The 24,280-nt window shown below is 50.3% G+C and overlaps 12 protein-coding genes across 12 annotated transcripts; 9 read left to right on the top strand and 3 right to left on the bottom strand.

Moving 5' to 3' along the window:
* Positions 1-195: 195 nt before the first annotated feature.
* On the top strand, positions 196-1,533 carry PENARI_c007G09170 (replication factor C subunit 5; the record flags this gene model as incomplete). Its single annotated transcript, XM_022631100.1, has 6 exons — positions 196-282; positions 339-961; positions 1,021-1,189; positions 1,240-1,338; positions 1,402-1,457; positions 1,509-1,533. The coding sequence occupies 6 exons, from the start codon at positions 196-198 to the stop codon at positions 1,531-1,533; spliced, it is 1,059 nt and encodes a 352-aa protein (XP_022488913.1).
* A 496-nt stretch (positions 1,534-2,029) lies between these two features.
* On the top strand, positions 2,030-2,575 carry PENARI_c007G03384 (uncharacterized protein; the record flags this gene model as incomplete). The annotated part of the gene is made up of 4 exons (XM_022630840.1): positions 2,030-2,079; positions 2,134-2,192; positions 2,245-2,370; positions 2,433-2,575. 4 exons carry the CDS (start codon positions 2,030-2,032, stop codon positions 2,573-2,575), a joined length of 378 nt encoding a protein of 125 aa, XP_022489019.1.
* Positions 2,576-2,643: 68 nt separating this feature from the next.
* PENARI_c007G11918 (mitochondrial 54S ribosomal protein uL16m) lies at positions 2,644-3,462 on the bottom strand (the record flags this gene model as incomplete). The annotated part of the gene is made up of 3 exons (XM_022631237.1): positions 2,644-2,816; positions 2,885-3,346; positions 3,405-3,462. 3 exons carry the CDS (start codon positions 3,460-3,462, stop codon positions 2,644-2,646), a joined length of 693 nt encoding a protein of 230 aa, XP_022488938.1.
* Positions 3,463-3,732: 270 nt separating this feature from the next.
* On the top strand, positions 3,733-7,118 carry PENARI_c007G10531 (replication factor C subunit 1; the record flags this gene model as incomplete). The annotated part of the gene is made up of 5 exons (XM_022631177.1): positions 3,733-3,819; positions 3,927-3,951; positions 4,004-4,094; positions 4,155-6,487; positions 6,538-7,118. The coding sequence occupies 5 exons, from the start codon at positions 3,733-3,735 to the stop codon at positions 7,116-7,118; spliced, it is 3,117 nt and encodes a 1,038-aa protein (XP_022489193.1).
* Positions 7,119-7,739: 621 nt separating this feature from the next.
* On the top strand, positions 7,740-10,413 carry PENARI_c007G04765 (Sin1 family protein; the record flags this gene model as incomplete). Its single annotated transcript, XM_022630911.1, has 3 exons — positions 7,740-7,762; positions 7,832-8,311; positions 8,367-10,413. 3 exons carry the CDS (start codon positions 7,740-7,742, stop codon positions 10,411-10,413), a joined length of 2,550 nt encoding a protein of 849 aa, XP_022488978.1.
* A 3,489-nt stretch (positions 10,414-13,902) lies between these two features.
* Positions 13,903-14,970, top strand: PENARI_c007G02714 (ankyrin repeat domain-containing protein; the record flags this gene model as incomplete). The annotated part of the gene is made up of 1 exon (XM_022630806.1): positions 13,903-14,970. One exon carries the CDS (start codon positions 13,903-13,905, stop codon positions 14,968-14,970), a length of 1,068 nt encoding a protein of 355 aa, XP_022489198.1.
* A 746-nt stretch (positions 14,971-15,716) lies between these two features.
* PENARI_c007G07054 (uncharacterized protein) lies at positions 15,717-16,739 on the top strand (the record flags this gene model as incomplete). The annotated part of the gene is made up of 1 exon (XM_022631011.1): positions 15,717-16,739. The coding sequence occupies one exon, from the start codon at positions 15,717-15,719 to the stop codon at positions 16,737-16,739; it is 1,023 nt and encodes a 340-aa protein (XP_022489265.1).
* Positions 16,740-17,056: 317 nt separating this feature from the next.
* Positions 17,057-18,373, bottom strand: PENARI_c007G08827 (legume-like lectin family protein; the record flags this gene model as incomplete). The annotated part of the gene is made up of 6 exons (XM_022631083.1): positions 17,057-17,497; positions 17,554-17,814; positions 17,879-17,960; positions 18,021-18,091; positions 18,191-18,214; positions 18,278-18,373. 6 exons carry the CDS (start codon positions 18,371-18,373, stop codon positions 17,057-17,059), a joined length of 975 nt encoding a protein of 324 aa, XP_022489037.1.
* Positions 18,374-18,688: 315 nt separating this feature from the next.
* tim13 (protein translocase subunit TIM13) lies at positions 18,689-19,102 on the top strand (the record flags this gene model as incomplete). Its single annotated transcript, XM_022630744.1, has 2 exons — positions 18,689-18,811; positions 18,863-19,102. The coding sequence occupies 2 exons, from the start codon at positions 18,689-18,691 to the stop codon at positions 19,100-19,102; spliced, it is 363 nt and encodes a 120-aa protein (XP_022489089.1).
* Positions 19,103-19,482: 380 nt separating this feature from the next.
* pkaC (cAMP-dependent protein kinase catalytic subunit pkaC) lies at positions 19,483-20,857 on the bottom strand (the record flags this gene model as incomplete). Its single annotated transcript, XM_022630692.1, has 4 exons — positions 19,483-19,510; positions 19,563-19,937; positions 19,985-20,238; positions 20,297-20,857. The coding sequence occupies 4 exons, from the start codon at positions 20,855-20,857 to the stop codon at positions 19,483-19,485; spliced, it is 1,218 nt and encodes a 405-aa protein (XP_022489259.1).
* Positions 20,858-21,601: 744 nt separating this feature from the next.
* On the top strand, positions 21,602-22,765 carry PENARI_c007G03924 (PRCC domain-containing protein; the record flags this gene model as incomplete). The annotated part of the gene is made up of 1 exon (XM_022630860.1): positions 21,602-22,765. One exon carries the CDS (start codon positions 21,602-21,604, stop codon positions 22,763-22,765), a length of 1,164 nt encoding a protein of 387 aa, XP_022489233.1.
* Positions 22,766-23,153: 388 nt separating this feature from the next.
* PENARI_c007G10867 (putative short chain dehydrogenase/reductase) lies at positions 23,154-24,122 on the top strand (the record flags this gene model as incomplete). Its single annotated transcript, XM_022631190.1, has 1 exon — positions 23,154-24,122. One exon carries the CDS (start codon positions 23,154-23,156, stop codon positions 24,120-24,122), a length of 969 nt encoding a protein of 322 aa, XP_022489165.1.
* Between the last annotated feature and the right edge of the window lie 158 nt (positions 24,123-24,280).

Below are 24,280 nucleotides of genomic sequence, written 5' to 3'. Positions count from 1 at the left end.
CAAGTATAATAGCAAGTTCCAACTTGTGTTCAATCTAGTGCTAGTTGGAGCTCTTGCATATAGCGTTAGCGTGCACGGACCAGACATTAATTGGGCGCGTGTCCCGACGCGTTTTCCAGTCCGCATCCTCTATCGAAAAACCGCCCAGCATTTCAGACACTTCCCAATTCTCTCGACATAGCCACAGAGCTCAAAATGGCTCTCCTCGTTGATAAGCTGCGGCCACGTACCCTCGATGCCCTCACATACCACCCCGATCTCTCCGATCGCCTGCGCTCACTGGTAAGAGAACCTCGTCCGCGGAACACGACAGCTCTAACACAAGCTGCAACAAATAGGCCCAAAACGGAGACTTCCCCCATCTACTAGTCTACGGACCCTCAGGAGCCGGAAAGAAGACACGGATAATAGCCACCCTGAAAGAACTGTACGGCCCGGGAGTCGAGAAGATCAAAATCGACTCCAGAATCTTCCAAACAACCAGCAATCGCAAACTAGAATTCAACATCGTTTCATCAGTCTACCATCTCGAAATCACACCCGCCGACGTCGGAAACTATGACCGAGTCGTGGTGCAAGAATTGCTAAAGGAAGTTGCACAGACGCAGCAGGTCGACCTTGGCGCGAAGCAACGATTCAAGGTCGTAGTAATCAACGAGGCGGATCATCTGACGCGCGATGCTCAGGCAGCCCTCAGACGGACTATGGAGAAGTACAGTCCCAATTTGCGGTTGATTCTCTTGGCCAACAGTACTTCCAATATCATTGCTCCTATTCGTTCTCGAACCCTGCTGGTCAGGGTTGCTGCGCCAACTGAAAAAGATATTTGTGCAGTGCTTCACGGTGCTGCGAAGAGGGAAGGGTGGACTGAGGCGGAGGGGCTTCACTTGAGGATTGCGAAGGAGAGTGGGCGGAATCTGCGTCGAGCGCTGCTCATGTTTGAGTCAATTCATGCGCAGAAGTATGTTGCCATTCTGTTCTCAACTTGGTTTTTTGATACTTATGTCTCTGGTGATTTAGTGAAAAGGTTACGGACCAGACTCTCATCCCGCCTCCGGACTGGGAGGCACTTGTTACTCTTACGGCCGATGAGATCCTGGCGGAACGATCACCGGCTCGTTTGCTGCAAGTTCGCGCACGCCTTTATGATCTTTTGACCCATTGCATTCCCCCCACGACTATTTTGAAGGTATATTCCCTTAACTTAAAGCTTATTCAAATGCTAACCCATGATTATAGACCTTAACATTCAAGCTTGTTGCACGAGTTGACGATGCGCTGAAGCCTGACGTTATCAAATGGTCTGCCTTTTATGAGCATCGCATCAAGCTGGGAAGCGTAAGTCACTCTTGGCTTCTCATTGTCCATATTATCGTTTATACTGACGTATCTCCCATACAGAAAGTTATCTTCCACCTCGAAGCATTTGTGGCCAAGTTCATGCGCATCTATGAAAGGTATGATCGAACTGATTACACCATTAAAGATTAATGCTAACAATTATATAGTTACCTGATGGGCATGGACTTCTAAACCGTAGCTGCCAGCAAAGCAAAACAATAGATGAATGACGATTTGTACACTAAGGTGGCTTCTAGTGGAAGGACATGGGATTCAGAATTTATGGTCTACTATTATGCTGTGCTACCTTCGAAATCCCTGACCATCCGGTTCTTGTTGGTTTTCACAAGCGCATGAAGGCATTGAGGATTCTGGCGTTTATAATTTATCATTGCGTACGCGGAAGCCGAAGGAACTATCTTTGCTTGCATAACTCCATCACATGCCTCTACAGCATCTCGGCACTGCAGATAACCCACGTAGAGAACAATGCCACTTGTATGAAGTATATCAACTTGTAGATCTGAGGGGAAGCCTTCCACGGTTCTAGGCCGAACCGACGTCATCACATCCTGTCATGAGCCACATGTGAATTTCTCTTATATCATTGCATTTCTGTCAGTCTTTTTGATTCAGTGTAATACCTTGACTGATTACAGCTCATATATCGAATATCGAAGTATTAAAGATGACAGACCCCAGGCTAATTGATATGGAACCTGGCGGAGAAAGCACTCAGTATGGAGACCACCACCAGTTCTCCCCATATTTTTGGACTAACATCTTGATAAGATACGAGTCAATCCGTCAATACACTATCAGTCCCTCGAAGCAGACCGGACAACTGGGTTGTGTGTTCCCACCAAGAACATTGTGTCCTATACCAGTGCTAATCGGCATCAGTCGGCCAACCACATACTAAAAGCGAAGTGAGCCCCAGTCTGGGAACAGATACTCCAACATCCAAGCAAAACGAGGAGCTCCAGGCGCAGAGTTTGGGCATGGGGGTACTCCGTGACTCGAGCAAAGGTAAATAAGTATATGTTTTCCTTATGTCTAAACTCCTAGTATCAAGACAAGATATCCAACAGAGGAGTCCGTGCCTCAGTGGATTCTAAAGAGACGCAAACAGCTGATGATAATATACAAAGATATAGCACTTGACGAGGACGATGCAGCGGCCAAGGCCCGCAGACTGCAGGGGTATGGGCCTGGGTCCGGAGTGGGCGCTTAGCCGAATTGAAAACGACAAACAGACACCGGGAGGGAAAAAAGGATATCATGCAGGGGAACACGATTTGTTTATTGGGGGGAGTCGGGGTTGGAGGAGACGCTCTTCGGTGGTGAAGCGAGGTCATTGGTACCGAGGGGCGGGTTTCTGCGCGCCCGCTTGAGCGAGTCGAGAGTCACGCCGTTTCCGAGCTTTGTAATACCGACAACAGGGGGGTCGTCCTTGTTGACGAATTCCCAGAGACCTAATGAAACAAAATGAGCATCAAACCATATACATATTCCAGTAGATTGTAGCCAATCCATCGCATACCTGGCAATTTGTGACCCGCCAATCTGAATGCCTCGCGGGCAACCTTCTCGTGAACATCTCCCTTCAATTCGAAGACGACTCGGCTAACGGGCAGACGGACAGTCCAGTAGTCAAACTTTCCCTTACCCTTACCCATACGCTGCTCGTTACCCTTAGTGTAGACACCAATGTTGGCACTGACACGCTTGTAGAGCTTGTAGTTCATTCCTCGTAGCCGCCGCTTGATAGTCTCTTCAGCAATCTTCAACGCCGATGCGGGCATACGGCGGTCGTGGTCTTTCATGCGCAATCCGAAATCTCCCCACACGACTGTTGTTCCGCGAGTCGAACCACCAGTGGCGACATGGGGACGACCCTTGGGCGACTTGGACTTTTCTTGGAATTTCGGAGTGAGCCAGTCAAGGGCAGGCGAGGTGGTGGAGAAGCATCGTGATAGAGAAAAGGTGGCCAGCGGTGCCGACACTGTCGCATTGTTAGTCGTTGACCAAAAGTGTTTGTGCAGGGAATTGACAGTTCGTACAGGTCGGCCGCGTGCAGGCAGATAGTGTTCGAGCGAACATCTTAGTCTGTGGACCCATTGTGAGGGGGATATCGGGATATATCGACGTTGACTGCTCTCACTCGTTACTTCCGGCCGGAGCACTTTTCGATTGATGCGCTAGTCCCGAAGTGGACAGAGTGCTTACATCAGCAGTCACGTCTCCCGTTCGCGACGGCGCGTCACTGCGAGTATCAGCAACTGTTGCAGCTTTGCAAGTGCTTACTACGAGGCTCGGTTCTTTTTTAAATTGCTTCTTGGACTACTGCTGGGCAGTTCTGGCTATTTATGTGATTGATTGAGCCTCGAAATGCCTGACATCCGGAGTTTCTTTGGCGGAAAGCCAAGTAGTCAAGGCTCCAGCGACGCTCCCGCAAAGCCCGCGGCCAAAAAAGAGGTAAGCTGCTGCCTTGTTACAAAGGAGGACTGTGTCATTCTATATATGGCTTGGGATATCTCGAAAATCGAGCGAATTTCCTTGCTAACTCAATGTCAACTATGAAGGACCCGTCCGCCACGCGAAAGAAGCGTACGCACTTCCTACTTCCCACTTCTAGTCTACCATTCTAACCTGAGCGCAGGTAGCAGAAAGGTCATCGATGATAGCGACGATGAAGAAGAGGCCGTACCCACCAAAGAGCCGACTCCTAAAGTAAACCCGAAACGGCAAGCGTATGTTCATTGCGCCCCCGCCGGTATCTGCACCACCTGCACTTGCTTATATGTCTACAGGAAACCCGAAGAGCCCAAGGGAGAACCCACAACTTCGTCGGACTATTTTGCCTCCAGCAAGAAGAAGGGCAAGCCTGCCAAATCGACAGAGGCTCAGGCCGAGGACACCAAAGAGAAAGTCGCAAGTCCGAAGCCCAAGAAGGCCGCCGCAGAACCTGAGAAGAAGAGCCGGCCCGCCGCTCGCGGATCAACGAAGAATGCCTCAAAGGTCATCGAGGATGAGAAACTCGGCCACGATGACATCTTTGCCACCGAATATGGAAAGGCCGGCAAGGGCGACGATGATTATGTCATGGCAGACGAAGACGACGGCAGTGACTTTGAGGTATTGGAAGTAAAGCCCGCCGCTGCAGCCAAGAAGACGCAGAAAAAGAAAGATTCCCGCGAAGACGACGATGTGGTCATGGAAGATCTCCCCAAGGAGCCCGCTCCAAAGGCTCGGCCGGGCCGCAAACGCAAGGCGGAGGCACTCATTGATGAGGATGAAGATGGGGAATACGAGGCACCGAAGAAGGCAGCCCCGAAGAAGACTGCATCGCCAGCAAAGAAGCAAAAGTCTACACCCAAAAAGGCCAAGGACGCTCCGGAGAGCAAAGAGATCCAAGACATCTTTGACAGCATCCCTCTGGTCGATGCTCCTGAGCCTCCCCAGGGAGAGCCAAAGAAATGGCAATTCGGACAACAAGCATCACGGGACCCAGCGATGGCTGGGACCAAGGAGATGCCAGTCGGGCAGGAAAACTGTCTTGCCGGGCTCTCATTTGTTTTCACTGGAGTCCAGGAAACCCTCGGTCGTGAGGAGGGCGCCCAGCTAGTGAAGAAGTATGGTGGTAAGGTCACGGGAGCCCCAAGCAGCAAGACGAGCTTTGTTGTCCTTGGAAGTGATGCCGGTCCAAAGAAGCTCGAAACCATTGCGAAGCACGGCATCAAGACCATCGATGAAGATGGTCTCTTCGAATTGATCCGACGACTTCCCGCCAACGGCGGTGACGGAAAGGCCGCCGAAAAGTATGCCGAAAAGCAAAAGGCCGACGAGGAGAAGATTCGTGTTATGGCCGCTGAAATTGATGCCGAGGAGAAGCGAAAGAAGGCTGCCGCGACTCCTAAAACCCCCAAGACTGCTGCGCCCTCATCTCAGGCATCTCAGCCGCCGTCTAGCCCGCAAACTTCGGCCGGCGATCTTTGGACGACGAAATATGCTCCCACATCTCTCAACATGATCTGTGGTAATAAGGCCCCAGTTGAGAAGATCCAGAACTGGCTGCGCAACTGGCACAACAGTGCCAAGTACGACTTCAAGAAGGGTGGCAAGGATGGCTCAGGTCTGTACCGGGCTGTCATTATTCACGGTCCCCCGGGCATTGGTAAAACCACAGCAGCCCATCTTATAGCAAAGCTGGAGGGATACGATATTGTTGAGACCAATGCCAGTGACACCAGAAGCAAGAAGCTTGTTGAGAGCTCTACTCTGGGCGTACTGGATACGACGTCTCTTCAAGGTTACTTCGCCGGAGAGGGAAAACAGGTCGAGGGCGAAAAGAAGAAGCTTGTGCTCATCATGGACGAAGTGGATGGTATGTCTGCCGGTGACCGTGGAGGTGTGGGAGCTGTCGCAGCCGTTCTCAAGAAGACCAGGATTCCAATCATCCTTGTCTGCAATGAACGCAAGCTTCCCAAGATGAAACCCTTCGACCATGTTACCTTCGATATTCCATTCAGACGCCCGACTGCCGAGCAAATCCGAGCAAGACTATCCACCATCTGCTTCCGAGAAGGCCTGAAGATACCCCCTCCTGTACTCGATGGCCTCATTGAAGGAACGCATGCCGATATCCGCCAGGTTATCAACATGTTATCCACCGCCAGGTTGGATCAGAAGACTCTCAACTACGACGAAGGCAAGCATATGTCAAAGGCATGGGAGAAGCATGTGATCCTTAAGCCCTGGGATATTGTTAGCAAAATTCTTAGTGCACAGATGTTTTCACCCAGTTCTACCGCTACGCTGAACGACAAGGTCGAGCTCTATTTCAACGACCACGAGTTCAGCTATCTGATGCTCCAGGAGAATTATGTTAAGACTAAACCCACTCTCGCGGGCAAATACCAGGGCAAGGAGCAACGTCTCAAGTCACTTGAGTTGCTTGACAATGCCGCCTCGAGTATCAGTGACGGCGACCTTGTTGACCGTATGATTCACGGAACACAGCAACAGTGGAGTCTGATGCCCGTTCATGCCATTTTCAGCTTTGTCCGGCCTGCCAGCTACCAGTACGGTAACTTCAGTGAACGGGCTTCATTTACTAGCTGGTTAGGGAACAACAGCAAACATGGTAAGTTCCCCCTCTTCACTAATATTCGTAACAACTCTGATCATTATTAGGAAAAATGTCCCGATATGTCAAGGAAATTCAGGGCCACATGCGCCTTCGCACAACTGGCAACCGCGACGAGATCCGCCAGCAGTACATGCCCTTGCTCCAGCAAAAAATGATTCGCCGTCTGATGGAAGAGGGCAAGGAAAGTGTGGACTCGGTCATTGATTTCATGGATGGATACTTCCTCACCCGTGACGACTTTGATGCCATGGTCGAATTAGGACTGGGTCCTATGGACGAGTCCAACGTCAAGCTGGACACACAGACCAAGGCCACCTTCACGCGTCTATACAACTCGCGCTCGCATCCATTGCCTTTCATGAAGGCTAGTAACGTGGTTGCGCCGAAGAAGGGACCGAAGGAGAAGCCCGATCTCGAAGATGCTATTGAAGAATCCGACGAGGAGGAAGTTGTTAATGAGATTAAGGATGATGAGGAAGACGAACTCGATCTGAAGAAGGATAAGTATGTGAGCTTGCCTAAGAAGAAGAAGGCTCCGGCCAAGGGCAAGAAGGCTAAGAAGGCTGATGAGGAGGAGGAAGAGAAGCCGAAGAAGGGCAAGGCAAAGGGCAAGGCTAAGGCTTGAGATGTTGTCTTTTTTGTATCATACCATCCATTGTGTTCTCAGTAGCATTGTCTGTCTTGTCGGTGTTACTCGGCGCGTTTGAATATGAATGTTCTATTTTGTCTATATACATTGCCAAATTCCAGTTACATTCTTGCTGATTTAAGCTTCTTTTCCTAGTTAGCCATGCAGCGACCGTTTATTTTCGAAGACTGAAACAGCTAGCGTGATTTAGCAATACAGTTATATATTTCTCAAACAGAATTAAAAGAATAATCTACTCTAACTACCGTAATACATTGTACTGCAGTTGTAGATATTTCCCATTTCTCATAGTGGCAAGTCACTGCCCCCTGGCGGGGAAGCGATCTGCGGAGAACCACCACCGATCGACTTCCCTTCCTACGATCTCTCACTTGCTAGCACACTCTCCTTTCCTGCTCTCCGTGTTTTTCTGTCTTGCTTCCAGGCTGGCCCTGCATGAGACAGACTTCATTTACGCATGCTCTCTCCCTCCGCATGCCCCACGTGAGCATGCGACTTCGGCTATAAGCTGAGATTGCACGATAACCTCGGTCGCTACAGACTGCGCAGTACGTTCTTGGCTGACTGGGGATTTCTGATCTCCCTGTCGCTGTGAATATGTCTCTCCTTCACAACGAAGAGTAAGTCCGCCCCGGATTCGCAGACCGTGGCCTGAAGCGCGGCAAGACCAAGGACTAAACCAAGCATAGCTTTGCGATCTGGCAATTACGTTCCTCATATCTATCGACAATCAAAGATGGAATCGGAGACCGACTCATCACCGTCAATGACTCCGTTCTGAACACGCCTGGCTTCCGCGCTGCGGGCTGGTCAACGACCTCTGCGTACCCCAACACACACAGCTCCTCTCACCTCAGGCGCTCTTACTCCCCACCGATCCCAACCACGGCAAATGTATCATCCGAATATTACAGGCTTGCGGAACGAAATGCGAAACCCGCGCAGGACGACGTTCAAGGCCTCGGCCTGGAGGATGGCGAGGATGATGGTGGCATGGTGACCGGCAAAAGCCACGCGGACACGACTGGGCGACGACATCATGCGCGCGGCGGAAAGAAGAAGAGTCGACGTGAAAGGCAGCAGGAGGCCCAGCGACAGGCGGAAGCTGAGGACGACGACAGCAGTGATTTGAGCGATGACAGCGACGATGATGGGGACAACGTTGGCAGGTTGGTGAAATATTTAAAGATATTCTCCTTCAATTTCTGACATGAACATGAACAGTGCTGTTGATCAAATCAAGTTCAACAAAATGCCCATTCGCCGAGATCGAGCCGATTCCTCTCCAAGGCGCTCCGAAGACCAGCGTGATCGACCAGAGGTGATGATCACGTCTCCTTCGACACAGAACGTTGCGAACCAATACCGTGCACCAACACGCCCTCGAAGAGACACAACCACTAGCAGTGATTTATCAACGGACAATGAAGCGGACTCGCGAGGCTACAAACCAGGACAGGTCCAATTCTCCGGCAGTGATCACATTGTCGAATATACTCGCAGGCGACGTGAGCGAACTGGAAGCCGGGGCGCAGAAAGCATAGCTCTCGGAGAACTTCACGAAGAAGACGAGGACTCGGGTGCGGAGTCGGTTGGGTCTGCGCTCTCATCTGATTTTGATAACACAGCTGGTTCTGGTTCCCTACTGCTAGCCGGTGTTGCGGACGGCTTAGATGCATCCTCCCCCATGGTGTTGATGAACAAGCTGCCCCCTGGGACAGGACCCCGGAATACTTCACCACGCAAGCCAAAAACACCTGCTCCTGCATTGCAACAACTTCCTCCTCCACGTCCTATCAGTATGATACAGCCGGTCAGCTTACTGACTAGTCAACTCAAGTCCCGGAAGCGTGCACCGAGCAACCCTGTGGAGAAGTTTATGGTCCTTTATGGGCAAGGTCAAGAGGATCCGTTGTATCTGAAGATCTACGTTCCCTTTGCAAGTGACCCCGAAGAACCATTAGACATGCCACTTTTGCGCGAATCGAAACTTGCAGAACAGCCCGCCCTCGTTACCGTTGCCGAGACAATTGGTCTTGCACTGTGGAAGTATTCTGCAGACTCTCGTGGCCCAGCGATTGAGCGCGAGAAGTTGTCTGTGAATCGGTGGACTCTACGGATGGTTGAGGATGGGGAAGTCGAGTTTGATTTCCCAGCACTTGGGCGGACACTCCCAATGTCGGATTTCACGTCCAACAACAACGGCAAATCTGGCAAATCACGAGGACGGTCAAGGGGCAAGCCGTATGACGAATTTGCACTTGTGGAGGCTTCGAAGACTGAGTTCGAGAATAACGAACGACTATACCCACATTTCAGTGCGACTGTTGGATCGGATGAGGGTGAACAGCCGGCAACTCTCGCAGTACCTGGCACACAAACTCCCGGACAGCAAACCCCTAACCAGCCCACTCCAGCACGCACAAATCCTATCCTAGGCCAACCGTTCTCCTCCGCGCTCAACCACAGCACTCTTACCCCTGCTGATCGACCTGTGGTACCTATCTCCCATGCTACTCCCCGCCTTGGTGTTTCCAAGACATTGAAGATTCGTTTCATCAATACAGAAGCTTCCGCGCATGTCATGACCCTGAACACATCTACTGACAGTTACATCGCGGAGATCTTGGATACTGTCTGTAAACGCTGGGGCCAGGATAAGGGCAATTATTTGCTGAAAGTGATGGGGTCCAATACGATTGCACCGCTGGACCGCACTGTGGAGGCATTGGGTAGCATTACAGAGCTTGATCTTGTGCGTCGTCGCTTCGGTGGTGGTCCTCTGGCATTAGGAACATCACCCGGCAGCTCGTCACCAAATGCACCCCTGATGGTGGAAAGCTCCGACCCAGCTGCTTCCAAGAAGAGCAAGAAAGAAGCCAAGAAGGGCACTCAACGCATGCTACCCTCATCTTCTCAGAAGCAAGACCACCTTGGCGGCTACTACCGTCGCTACCACGTATTCCGCAAGCAACCCATGTCATTCACAGCATCCAACCACCGCATCCTCACATTTGAAAATGACTACATGCACATCGTCCCAGGGGATACAGGCAAAACAGCCTCCGGCGGCAAGACACGATCAATCAGTTTCAGCGACGTGATCGGGTCAAAGGTCAGTCGCCGACACCCCAAGAGCTTCCGTGTCATGATAGTACGCGGCAACGATGCCACCGAACAGAAGCGCTATGACTTCGAGGCTCGGAGTACGGGTGAAGCTGTAGAGATCGTGGATGAGATCAAGAAAAACATGGCGCATTATCGCATTTGATTGCTTTTCTTTTCGGACATGTATGCGCGTTTGGGAGGGGAGATTCCCTGGGAATGGGCGTTTGTTTTATCTAGCCGTTGTTGCAGATTTCGGATTTTGCATTCATACAATCAAGCTTTCAGATGCCTGTGGCATTCCCAATTTGATGTTCAGCCTGCGAAGGGCAGCCGTACAGTACAGTTTTAACCGTGGGATATCAGGCACCAACTAAAAAGTCAGTCAGAAATTGGGGCACGCAAGGCACGTGACCTATACAGTAGACCACTTCGATAAACAAGTTTAGCAGTGGTTTTTAACATCAGTGGTAGAAATGCGATACATGAAGTAGACTTTGCTGAATGAAACCGAATTCCCGCACTTCCCGCACCTGCGAGACTTGTGGCTCGGTCAGGACTTGCATCCGCCAGAATGGCATTCTCAGTCAGAAGGTCATGTTCTTTTAACAGGTGCCACTGGGTTTTTGGGGGCATTTATGCTTTCCTTGCTGACAGAAATGCCTCATGTCCACATTGTAACTTGCTTGGTTCGAGCTTCTGACAGTATCACCGCAATGGCTCGACTGGATGCAACTTTTGAGAAGTTCGATCTGCCCATCAGGTCTCGAGACAAAGTCCAAGCGGTTCCTGCGCAGAATTTGCCCACCTAGCCGAGAAATGCAGCACTATTTTTCTAGGAGCTGTTGTTAGCTGGGCCTTATCTGATGATGCACATCGGGAGGTGAATGTGCTTGGCCTTGTCCGTGTCCTAGGATTTGCCAGCACTCACCATCCCAAATCTGTCCATTATTTCTCTTCTATTGCGACATGCGGCCCAATTGGGTTCCTACCAATCAAGAACATATACCAGAGAGCCAGAGACCCAGGGACAGCACCAAGAAAGCACCAGGAAAGCTGCGATAATACACTGGATACCCTCCTCAGCAAATATGTCGCTGAAACAATTTGTTGGGATGCAATCGCACATGGCTTCCATCTCACTATCTAACGCCCAGGCTTGATTCTCGGGCACAGTGTCACCGGCGAGGGAAATCGAGATGACGTCTTGAATAAGGCTATGTCGACTTGTATTCGTTTGGGTTTATATCCTCATACATCCAACCAGCGGAACAAACTTCAACTTCGTCCCTGTCGACTTTGTTTGCTTATCTGTGTTGCATACAGTTTGATGCATCCGGCTCCAGATCAGAACACAAGCCCGTCAAGCACGTTTAATATCCTCGGCCAACTCACTTCCCCGGTACTCCGAAGGGACCCATTCCCTCAATGGCTGGATCTTCTATCAGGCACAAAACTTGATTCACACATTGCTCCAATGGCCCTAATGGTAGCTGAGCGGTGCCTGAATGCCTCATTTGCAAAAGCAGACATGACAGACATAAGCATGAAACATTGACTTTGCATAAGGCTCTAGCAGATCGGCCGGACCTCTTACAATGCAAAGGCATGTCTGATCTACTGGAAGTTTACTTCAAGCAATGGTAATGATAGTTAAGCCTTACTTTGGTACGATAGGCACAGAAAGATTGTGCTTGTGTTGAATTTAATCTAAATCTGTTGACGAGACAGCTTGGCTGATTTTTGTCGAGACATAGACGGAGGGTATATCTTTTCAGACGATGAGTTAATTAACTAGGGAACTTCTAAAACTGGATCCGGAAATTGAAATTGCTTTAGGTGTAGCCTGTAGTCTTAACAATTGTGGCAGAGGCTGAGATTACTTCTGTGCACCCACGGGTTAAGATGTGAATATTTTATTAAGTAGGCATGCACTAGGCTCTGAATAGCTTCAGACCAACCCCTGCATATAGGGATCTTTCTACGTGTAGGACCCTTACACATGATGAGCCCGCTCACAAAATGTCGTTCATACGGAGTGAAATGTACCGATTAGCCTAGCTTCTGTTGCATCTTGATGCGAGGAGTGGCTTGGGCAGAATGATAGTTGATCTATGAAGCAAGGGGATATTCCCGGGATGTTCCATGCAAGGAAGGAGCCTCTTACTAGATACCAGGTACCAGGAAGATCTCTCATTTATGCAGATTCCAGCAGATGAGCTCATAGTAAAGTTGAGAGATCTGACCATAAACTACCCTGGATATTATGTTATTTACGACAAAGGATTTTGATTTCATAGTTAAGTTCCCGTCTCGATTCGTGTGCCATAAAGGCATTCTATATAGAGTACTCTTTAAAACTTATCTTTCCGTTGGTCACAATTGGCTTTACCTTGCTGTTTTTTTAAATTTCATGTAAAATACCCTCGCGTTCGCTATGCAACGTGCGCAGTCCATCTTTTTTACGTTTGGGTTTGCTGCGTGCCACCCGCCGACTTTAATTCCTTTCCTCAAGTACCTTATAGGTTGGCGGCAGTATTACAATTTTTGTAAATAATCCTAGTGAGACACCGTCTATAAGACAATTGAGAAAGATTGGCTCTCGTTATAGCTGGGAGCCATTGCATCCCCTTTATACAATTCGCCGCAATGGATAGTTGACACATTTGAAAGTCCAGTGCAGTTGGCTGAGTCTCTTGAGAAAATTGCAAACATGCCTCACAAGTTAAATACATTTCTCCCCATGGATCTGAACAAGAGGGGACATACAGTAGAAAGATGATAGATACAATAATGATCCTACTAACGACCGAGATTACTATTTTTGGTTTGAAGGATCGTATTCAGATATAAAAGTACAGTCATAGGCTATCAGTCCTTTCACACCTTCACCTTTATATTATACTATTATTAAACCACTACAAGCCTGAGGCACTTGAAAATGGGCAAAAGAAGAGGTGAAGAAAGAGAGGTCAAAATAGGCCGTATTATGTCCTAAGCGTATAAAATTTGTTGGTCTAGTGATATTTGCCTCACGATTCCAGTCTCTGTTTACCTTTGTCCCTAGGAATATGTAGTCATCTGCCTCTTCATACCTAGGTAGAGAACTATCGTCTTCCTCTTCCTCCTCCTCCATATTATTATTATTATTCTTCTCTCTCTCCAGCCCTTTGAATCAACCTATATCTATACAACAAGTGAAGGCGGTGATTGTATCACGTTCAGGCAGTAATAGACGTTCTGGAGTGTGTGATCTCAAAGATCTCTACGACTCACTGCCCTACCTTTGCACCGTTTGAGTTGTTTGTACAAAGCTGCATCGTCATATGCTGTCACATGTTGGTCTTTACGGAACAGGCAGTGGGAGCTTTTGGACCTCATTATCATGGGATTTCTTTTTCGCCTCTGGTCTCCTTCCACTTTTCCCCTGCTTCCTTTCAAGTTCCTTACTCTATCTTTTCACTTTCCGATGCTCGAAGTTGCGATCGTTTCAAAAGATCTTCTCATTACGGGCGAGTTCATCTGCATCAGCCAGTCAAAATTTGATTGTGGAAAGATCCTACCATCTTCTTTCCCACAGGTGAGATAAAGTCAAGACTGTGAAGCCTCAACAATCATTCCTCTCTAATCATGAAGATCTTTCAAGAAGGCAACCATGTCCCTCCAATCTCTTCCCACAGAGATCATTCTCTGCATCGTGGATAATCTCAGCTTAATGAGAGATATCAATGCTCTTGTGCGCACTCACCCCCGACTGAGGGAGCAGTTGGAACTCAAACTTTACAAACTGGATGCCAAGGCTCATGGCGGCGCAGCTGCTCACTGGGCTGCTGAGAAAGGTCGATTGAGCACTCTGCGCAAGTCCGTAGCAGCTGATGCAAAGATTCCAAAGTCAGACCGCTTCAATACACACGTCAAAACGTCTGATTTTATTGAATCCTTGTCTATCATCCCCAGATACCCACGAGCGCATCCCATCACTGCTGCTGCCGCCGCTGGATCCAAAGCCTGCATCAGGTTCCTGATTCGCTATGGCGTTTACCCCAACTTTCTTGACGATCACTTTACAACCCCTATCCAAGCGGCAGCCGCCAGAGGTCATACTGGAGTAGTCAAAATGCTTCTGGCCGACCACCCGGAGGTTTTCAGGGGTGCTTTCACACTTCGACGCTCCCTCAAAGTTGCCGCACTCTTTGGATTTCTCCCTGTTCTCAAGGTCCTTTTTGCTCATCTCGAATCTCCCGACTCCGGCGGCGACCTCCCCGTTTGCCTTGCAGCGCAGATCATACTTTATGAAGCACTGTGGCACAACCAGCCTGACGTCGTGGTTTATGCCCTCAGCAAAGGAGCGAATGTGAATATTATCGACAGCGAAGCTACACTGTGGTTTGTAGCTGATATCGCCCCTTGGGAGCGAGCTTCCAGGGCGCGACGCATTCTGAGACAAGAACACAAATCCCAGAAGATAATCCTCGGACAGGAGGTATGCGGTTGGAGAGAATACCACCCTGATATTATGGATGCCGCTCTGACTGGACGTCACTGTGACCTTGTCCGTTTGGTTATTGATGCAGGCTTCGAGGGCCCCAATGGTCGACAGCCATATGATAGCATCTCATTCACCATAGCCAGGGCTCACTGGCGAAGGCTCCAAAATCTGATTGACGTCGGGGATCGACCTCACCTTTGGCCCAACGGTAACTGGCCTAGCAATGACTGGTAATATTGCTCTTGCGGGATTTGAACTTTCTAAGTCTGCACAAACGTGGGATCTACACAAAGGTAGAATCAAGATGAAGATCGAGAAGATACTGCTCAGAAGCAACATCCTGTTACTTAGGTCCTTACAGATCCTGATTAGCAGGAAGTACATTAATTCACGCTTCTATTTATTGATTCTGGGTGTCGTACAACAGGGTCCATAAGTTTATATACAGTGCCCTGATGAAGTATTGGATAATCTCTACAAGAAAGCCTCGAAGCGAGTATGCCGTTTTATGGATTGTTTCCGCCCTACATTGGTATCTCTTTTTGACCTCTTTCTTGCCCTTTATCGAGTGCCCTGAATAGCTTTATATACAAGTGGCCGTGTGAAAGAAGTTATGGCTAATGATGTAATTCAGGGTGCTGTTTCAGCGATGAACACCGTCCAATCCAAATCAGTCGGAAAAGGTTATCCCTCAGCAACAATCTGCACAAACCTCGTAGCAAGATGCTGCTCAACGGAGCAGATAGGCATGAGCAAATACGCAGTGGCATTTGAACTGGTTCTTCATCCAACGTGATGAGTTAGGGCTCGGGCGATAACACGACAGCACGATAAGATCGCGATAAGATGATGCAAGTGCTCGGGCGGTCAGTAGGGCGGTGAACCAAAACAAGGCATTTCATCTCGACTTTCTACACACTCCATACGATCGCACGCACCAATTCGCCTGGGACAGATTGTGTCGCCCTCCAGTCTCCGAGATGGACACCAAAGGAGCCGAAGAACACACCCCTCCGGCTCCCACCAACACCCACAAACCCGACGAATACAATCCAAGCCGCAGCAAAGGCAAATTCCGCTTCAAAAGCTCATCACGACACTCAAAAGAAAGCCACAACCCCTCGAGCACAAGACAACACCGCAAACGCCACCGAAGCCACCGCTCCAGGTCCCCCGAAAAGCACAGCAAGCGCCACCGCTCCAACACCCCACCAACCCAATCCACCAACCAGCCCCACCTAAACACAAACGACGCATTCCGCGAATCGCTCTTCGACGCCCTAGGCGACGACGAAGGCGCCGCATACTGGGAATCCGTGTACGGCCAACCAATCCACAACTACAGCGTGCCACACGTACCCAAGGGCCCAGATGGCGAACTGGAGCAGATGTCCGATGAGGAGTACGTGTCGTACGTGCGGACGCGGATGTGGGAGCGCACGCGCGAAGGCATGATCGAAGAACAGGAACGACTACGTGCCGAGCGGATGAGGCAGAAGAAGAAGGAGGAGAAGGGGCGCAGTGCCGAGGCGGAGAGGAGGGCGTTTGAGAGGGCTATGGATGATAGTTTGCGGCGTGGGGCTGAGAGGAAGAAGCTTAGGGCTTGGGATGGGGTTTGGAGGGAGTATATTGAGCAGTGGGATGTTATTGGGCGGGTTGGAAAGGAGGCTGCGCAGGAGGGAGAGGGAGAGGGAGAGGGAGAGGGAGAGCGGGCGCGGGAGAAGAAGGGTTCTTCTAAGCCGTTGCGCAATTTACTCTTTTGGCCTGTGAGGTCTGGGAAGAGGGCTGATGTTGAGCCTGGGGCTGTTGAGGAGTTCATGCGCCATGCTCCTGGGCTGGATTTGCTGAGTATCCTCAAGGCTGAGCGTATTCGCTGGCATCCGGATAAGATTCAGCATCGTTATGGAGCGCTGGGCATTGATGATGTCGTTATGCGCAGTGTTACCGAGGTCTTTCAGATCGTGGACCGGATGTGGAGTGAAGAGAGAGAACGACAGGGCTAGGAAACCAGCCTGGGATATTGGCAGGACTGGAATATGCATTTGGCAGCGTTTTGCATACTGATTTTACTACGATACCCCATTCACGCCTATGAGAGCATGCAATTGAATAATCATGACTTGGATTCATTTCAAATATTGGGAGAAAGGAACAGATAAGTTGTCGCGACAAAAAACGTAGATCAGAGAGTAAAAAGAAGAGCTTCACAGGGGCTATGTATGCAAGAACGAACCATTTCATCAACCACAACTGGGTAGACCCAGACACCACTTCGAACCAGAGACTTCTGAGTCCTGTGCTTTGCTAAATATCCGTAAATTCAGAAACGCGAAGACCGGGCCTTGGTCCGGTAGATCGTCCAGCCAAAGTATGCACCAGCAATAGCAGCGAAGAACATGATGGTCTTGAACAGGAACCAGGTCCAGCTGCCACCCTCCTTAGAAGCCTTGGCGCCGTCACGGCCCTTGGAACGGCCGTCAGAGGAGCCCTTGCCGGCGTTGTTGTTGTTCCGGTTGAGGGAGTATAAGTTCTCAGCCTTGAGGGAGATAATGTCGTGGTTGTCGCTCAACTCACCCGTCTCAGCGGAGAGACCGAGGTAAGCAACGGAGGGAATGGCAATGTTAGCCTCGTCGGCGTTGAGAGTAAAGCAGTTGGTCCACGAGTCTTCGGTCTTGTATTGCAGTTCCAGGGTGAGGGACTTGTCCTGGAAGTAGGTGAGACGGGCCTTGGTGGGGACGGGGGCGCTGCGAAGACCACGAGCCTATAGGTAATTAATTAGCACTGCCTTTACGTAGCTGCAAATGGATCAAAACTCACGGAGCAACCGGCCAGCTCGTTCGCTTTGCCGTCGTGCGCCTGGTCGTAGGTGGTCTGGCCGTCACCCATCATGGCCATGACGTATGGGAACGACACACCTGGGCGGTTGTTCTTATAGGTGTCGAAGAAGATACCGAGACCCTCGAATCGGTCTGTCGAGCCGAACACGGGGCCTTGAGTGGCGCGCTCCTTGGTGAGCCAGAGGGCAAATCCATCACCGTGCAAGTTGCCGGCGCCGTGGATCTCAAACTCGAGTTCGATCTACCAGGGGTACATGTGAGCGTTGGGTGCGCATTTCTTCTCATTCGAGTAATCCAGTATTTACCTGCCAATTGGTCGCCGTGAGAGGCACGCGAGAGAAGATCCATCCTTGCTGGGATGGTCGGTCGGCCGTAAGACGGAGGTACCTGATCACAGGGACAAAGTTAGCCCATTTCCTGCTGTATAGATGCCCTTGGAAGTATTACTTGTCGGCGCGGACTACTGTATCTCCTCCGAAGTCGAACCAGCGGCTTTGGAAATCCGAATCGAGATATGGCTGTTCCTGGCGGTCAGCATTGGTCTTCGGCGGAATGCAAGCTATGTGCAGATTGATGTCGGCAGACTTGAACGAGCTGGATACCGGAGGTAATCATACCGGAGAAAGGCTGTGGGTGCGAAGCTGTAGAAGTCACAAGTTAGTACCTCGGCTCCGATTCAGGTCGCGTCAACAATGCACACTTACAGGGATGCTCTTGATATTGGGGTCATCGTAGGCATTTACTGGTACTGAAACCAGGCCTGCAAGACAGAGAAGAGAGGAAAGCGACGTAAGACGCATATTGGAGCTATATTAGGGCCCGTGGAGGGGGAGGCCCAAGGCGATTCAAGGATAGACTGGGGGTGGGATAGATGGGGGCACGGTGTCACCAGGACCCGGATACCCAGGAGCAAAGAGAAGAAAAGGGGACTGAGAGGCGAGCACAAAGAGTGAATTGGTGAAGTGCGAGGAAGTGAAGTATACAACCCTGGAGCTTGTTATGCTAAGGTGTCCACATCAGGTGTGGCGCAGGACACCAGCCACACTCAGATCCTGAACCTCAATTTGTTCGTCTTCCCCAACTTCATCTTCCCATACCTCTTATCCTCACACACAATGTCGTCTCTCTTCGGTTCTTCCTCCTCTGCTACTCCTCAGACCTCTGAGGAGATCAAGGCTGCTGTCGTGCGCCAGCTCCAGACCGAGGCCGCCATGTCCAACGCTCGTTCTCTGATCGGAGTACGTCACCATCCCTGGTTGCTGACAGCAACAAGCTAACAACACCTGCAGAAAGTGAACAAACACTGCTTCCAGGCCTGCGTCCCTACCCCCGGTACTTCGCTCTCTGCTAAGGAGAATACCTGCCTGTCCAGCTGCATGGAGAAGTACATCGCCATGTGGAACGTCACGAGCCGCACCTACATCACCCGTGTCGGCACCGAGACCAAGCGTCTCGGTGGACAGGATGCTGCCGCCATTGCCTCGATGGCCACCGGCCAGCCCGAGGGTGGTAGCGGAATCCTCGGTTAAATTGCATGCATCCAAGATGATCGCGTCTGCGCGGATGATGTAAAGACGAAACCCGAGAAGCGAAAGACACACCTTTTTGAATGATCTACTGTACGATAGAAGCGGCCTGGTAGCCCGTGTATAATATGGGCGTGGCTTTTGTGCCCAAGTGGTTGAGAACATGGGGAATAGAACGAGGATTCCCGAACCCTGTATATCGAGCGGAATTGAAAGAAAAAGTCAAAAATTCGATTGCAATTGCTAAAGATATATGGGATCGAAAGTACAAAGTATGGGTTTTCATATAGTGACTCCTGGTTTTCACGACTCCCGCCGGGGTCAATCAGTACCCGCCCTCCCCCGGAAGGACTTTTCGTCTCGTCATAAATCATACAAGCACTTCAGAAGTCGGGGAAAAGGTGGCCATATCTGGGAATTGTCAGTCAACTGTGTGCGAACAGCTAGAAAGGAATATACATACGCGTCTTCTCCTTCTTGGCCGTAGTGCTCTGTCTCTTCGGGGTACTTGTCATATTGGCTGGCATCACCCTGTCCACCGCGAATGGGAGGGATATAAGGCGCATCGATATCCTTGCGTGCCAATCGGTCCCAAGTGACCTCGGCGAACCAGGCGTGGTTCTTGACATCATCCGGGCCACCGTGCAAGTTGCCGAGGCGCTTGGTCAGGTCGGATGTAATCAACTGTGACAGGAGATCGACCGCATCGTTGTGCAAGTATGGGGGGTACTTGACCTTGCCGCGCAAGATATTCTCATAGATTTTGACCGGGGATCCGCTATCCCAGAAGGGAGTGAATCCACACAGCATTTCGAAGATTAAGATTCCCAAGGACCACCTGCAATTGTTAGACCAATTGCATCGGAATATTAAAGAGAAGCTTACCAGTCAACTGATTTGTTGTAACCCTTAGAAGAGACAACCTCGGGTGCAAGATAATCGGGTGTACCGCACAGCGTCCACGTAATGTCAGGCACATCTTTGGCGAAACCAAAATCGGTAATCTTCAGATGCCCATGGCGATCTAAGAGAAGATTCTCGGGCTTAAGATCACGGTAAATAATTTGATGTGCGTGTAGATATTCCAATGCCAATGTGACCTCGGCGGCATAGAACTTGGCCACCGGGTTGGGGAATCGCTAATGACGAATTAGAACTTGTTTCGAAGCTTCAGAGGAAAAGTGCAATGCGACTCACTTGTGACTTGCGCAAAAGACTGAACAGTTCACCACCCTCCACGAAATCCATGACCATGTAGAGGTTGCGGGAATCCTGCCAAGTACCCCACAGGGTGACCAAGAATGGATGGCGGACCCGATTCAACATGCGACGCTCGTCGTTTGTGTGCTCAATTTGTTTCATCTTGACGACCTGGGCCTTTTTCAAGACCTTCATAGCATAGAAGCGGTGGTTGTGGTTCGACTGCACCAGGTGCACGCGACCGAAGCTCCCCGTTCCCAAGGTGCGCTGCAGCTGGAAGTCCTCCTGTGAGTACTTCCCCTTGGTTACTCGCTCCTGCTTGTGAGTCTGGTGGCCATGGCCCTGGGGCTGACCGTGTGTATGAGACTCATTGGAACTGCCGGAATTCGAGTTTATGATGTTGTCGATACTGGCGGCATTCGATTGGCCCGTATGTTGGGGCGAGGCATGGGATGCGGGTTGCATGGATGCGCCTGAGTCGTCAGTATTGGGATCCCCAGAAGAATCGTGCGAGTCCTTCGTTCTCCGCTTCTTCAGTAAACCTCCTAAGCTCGGCATGGAGAGGGATTGTCAAGGGCCATCGGGGGTGAAAGGAAGAATGGGAGGTCCGGATTAAGTGGGGAGGGGCAAAGCCAGAATGACGCATTGATCTTGCCCCGATATACTGCAAACATGTATGCTAATACTCGCATATGCTAGCTAACACGGCATTGTTTATTCGAGTCTATTGCCTATATTCTCTGTTCTCTTCTACTTCATTGCTCTGTCTATGCCTGTTCCTTTTCCTGTGTTTCAGGACGCCACTGCCGTAGCGACGTACGAGAATCTCGTATTTCCCTTATCTTCATTATTGGGTCTCGTTTGGTTGATCATATGAAACAAATGAAACAAAACTGACTATAACTATTGCTCATAGTACTCCGTATACTCCCACAGATATACTATAGACTAGTTGATATCATTGGTGTTTACAAATTCAATATAGGAAGCGGAGTAACCGGCTGCATGTATGACGTTATCAATGGATGCGATCGTCTCCAAACACTGTAGAGTAGGTTTGTAGGTAAAGTTAAGAGCCGAGACGGAGCACATGGAGCATGTTTTCGGACATTTTCCCGTTTAGTCCTCAACCGTGTGTCTCTGCCGATCTCTCTGATCTCAACTGTCTCACATTCCTTGGAGCTCGATGATTATGTAATGTCAAGCGCTGACGTAATGTTATATGTCTGCCCTGATATTCAGGCCACAATATGCCTTAACTTGGGACTGTATCCAGCTACAAGATCGACCACACACACCACCATGGCCCTAGTAGCCTACTCCGACTCCGAAGGCTCGGATGCTGAGCCAGACACCACTCCGGCTATCCCGGCCGAAAAGACAAAAAAGTCCGATTCTAGCGGCTTCCAAGTCGACCGCAGCAACCCGCGCAAGATCCGCGTTGCGCTCCCCGAGATCAAACCCGAGACCGCAGCCGGTCAGGATGGAGAGGATGGACCAGCGCGCAAAAAGCCACGATTAGGTGGCGGAGGAGGTCTTTCAGGATTCAACTCCTTTCTGCCAGCCCCGAAACGAGCAGCCGAGAAGAAAACACCGGTGGCGTCAACGCGCAAACCGTTCAGCCTCAAGACAGGTGCAGGCCCCGGATTCGATCGCACAGCCGATGCAGAGACAAGGAACGAACAAGCTCTCAATGATCCAGCAGCAGATGGAGATGCCGAGGCCATACCCGCAACGGGCAGCCTCAACACCACTACACCTGACGCCCCGGAGACAATGAAGAAGCCGGATGAGGTCAAGTTGCAGGGTAATCCTATGATGTTCAGACCGCTATCAGTGGGACGGCCAAAGAAGAAGAAGAGCACCAAGGCGGCTCCGCAGCCGACACCTGGTCCAACGGCACCGAAGGCTGCGCCTCTTCCTCAAGAGTCTGCACCACAACCCCCTGCTCCCGCAGCGCCAAAACAGAAAGTCAGCCTGTTCTCTCTATCCTCGGAGGAGACTTCTCGGGCAGATACACCACCAGGACCCTCAGCAACATACGAGCCGCTGGTATACAACGCCGAGGGTGACGCACCACCAGCCGGTCCTGCCGTGCCCGAATCTACATACGTCCCCCAAGACTACCCCAACACAGCATCCTCCAATCTTTCATCTTTGGATACAGTTGCCAACGATCTCAATCTATCCAAGGCCGAACGGCGCCAACTCTTTGGGCGAAATGCCATGCCTTCGCAGTCACAAGTACGCACCTTCAATACAGATGAAGAGTACGCCTCGAATCAGGTGCTGGCTCAGGGAGAGCTGGCTGCAGCTCAGCACAACCCCGTGCGCGCTATTGCGCCTGGCAAGCACAGTCTCCAGCAATTGGTCAATGCGGCGAGCTCACAGAAGGAAGCGCTGGAGGAGAGCTTTGCAGCTGGCAGGAGGAACAAAAAGGAAGCTGGATCCAAGTACGGATGGTAGTTGTAGTCCATATGGACATTTATGGAACCGTTCTTTGTCAAGCGCATTAGCATTGAGATACCAATACCAATCTGCAGGTAGTAGCCTACGACAACTTGAGTCAAGTCGAAAATGTACAGTCATACTTCATGAGTCTGTCTGTTGACACCGCGATAATAATATACCTCCATAAATTGGCTATTATTGCTGAATTCAATTAATTATTAGTGTTTCTTCGGCGAAAATAGCCACCTATAGCCAGTAAATAGGCTACCCACATAGTCAACGACAGCGAAAACGGAAACGAGTGCGAACCCGAACCCGAACTGTAATACATAAGAGCGTAAGCAATTTCAAACCCTCTTCTCCTATCCAATTCCCCAACTCCCCCAAACCAAAGCCTTCATAAATGTCTCTCTCTGAATATTCAACGCCTTTAAGCTACATCGGCCTCGCAACCGTCAGCTACATAACCTACAAGTACACCTCACAAGCAACGACCTTCCTCCTCCCCTCGACCCTAAAAAGCCGCTATAACCCCAATCTAAAGGCCAATTGGGCCATAGTAACTGGCGCGACAGACGGCATAGGCTTCGGCTTCTGTCAAGAACTCTGCGCGCGCGGGTTCAACGTCATCCTCCATGGACGCAATGCAGCCAAGCTCGAAAAACGGCAACGCGAACTCGCGGCCGAGTTTCCTGATGCCAAGACCGGATCGTTGGTTTTGGACGTTCAGGCGCTGAAGAAGGATGATGTGGATGGTATCGCTGATCAAGTGCGCCTTATTATTGAGAAAGGCGGAGGCGGGATGTTGACGGTGCTGGTCAATAATATTGGAGGCGAGACGAAGGCTGCTGCTATGTTGAGTGAGTTGACGTATGAAGATGTTGATGCGACGTTTTATCTGAATGCCGTGTTCATGACTCAGCTCTCGCGCGTCTTGATGCCTGTTCTGGGAGGCAACGGTGTCCCTGGTCTTATACTTAATGTTTCTTCTGTTGCGGCTATCGGGCTGCCCTATATCACGGTGTATAGTGGGGCCAAGGGGTATGTCGAGTCTTTCACGGCGGCACTAAGTGCAGAGATGAAGGCTGAGGGGAAGAATATTGAAGTGATGGCGTTGAAGTCTGCGGAGGTGCAGAGTGGTGGCTATGACGTCCCGACCAGTCTGTTTGTTCCTACAGCGAGGACTTTGGCCTCGGCGGGATTGAATCGGGTTGGATGTGGGAGGGAGATTGTTTGGGCGTATTTCTGGCATTGGGTGCAGGGGATTTCTATGGATGTTTCGCCGAGGTGGGTGTTGATGAAGTTTGCAGCGATGAAGCTAAAGGCGATTCGGGAGTGGATGATGGAGAAGGAGAAGAGAAAGAAGGCCTGAAATGAAGTAATAACAAATGCATTATATCTTAAGCACTACGGCAATTCGAGTCAAGTAGAAACTGTACATTCAGTTGATGTGTTTCACATCTCTAACTTCTATCATATACAAATGAAATGCAACAAACGCCATAAAATGAAACCAATAACTCCAAGTAC

Source organism: Penicillium arizonense, assembly GCF_001773325.1.
Source record: "Penicillium arizonense strain CBS 141311 chromosome Unknown PENARI_contig007, whole genome shotgun sequence".
NCBI classification, from domain to species: domain Eukaryota; kingdom Fungi; phylum Ascomycota; class Eurotiomycetes; order Eurotiales; family Aspergillaceae; genus Penicillium; species Penicillium arizonense.
Note: the sequence above shows the minus strand (reverse complement) of the source record. Positions and strands in the feature narration are given on the sequence as shown.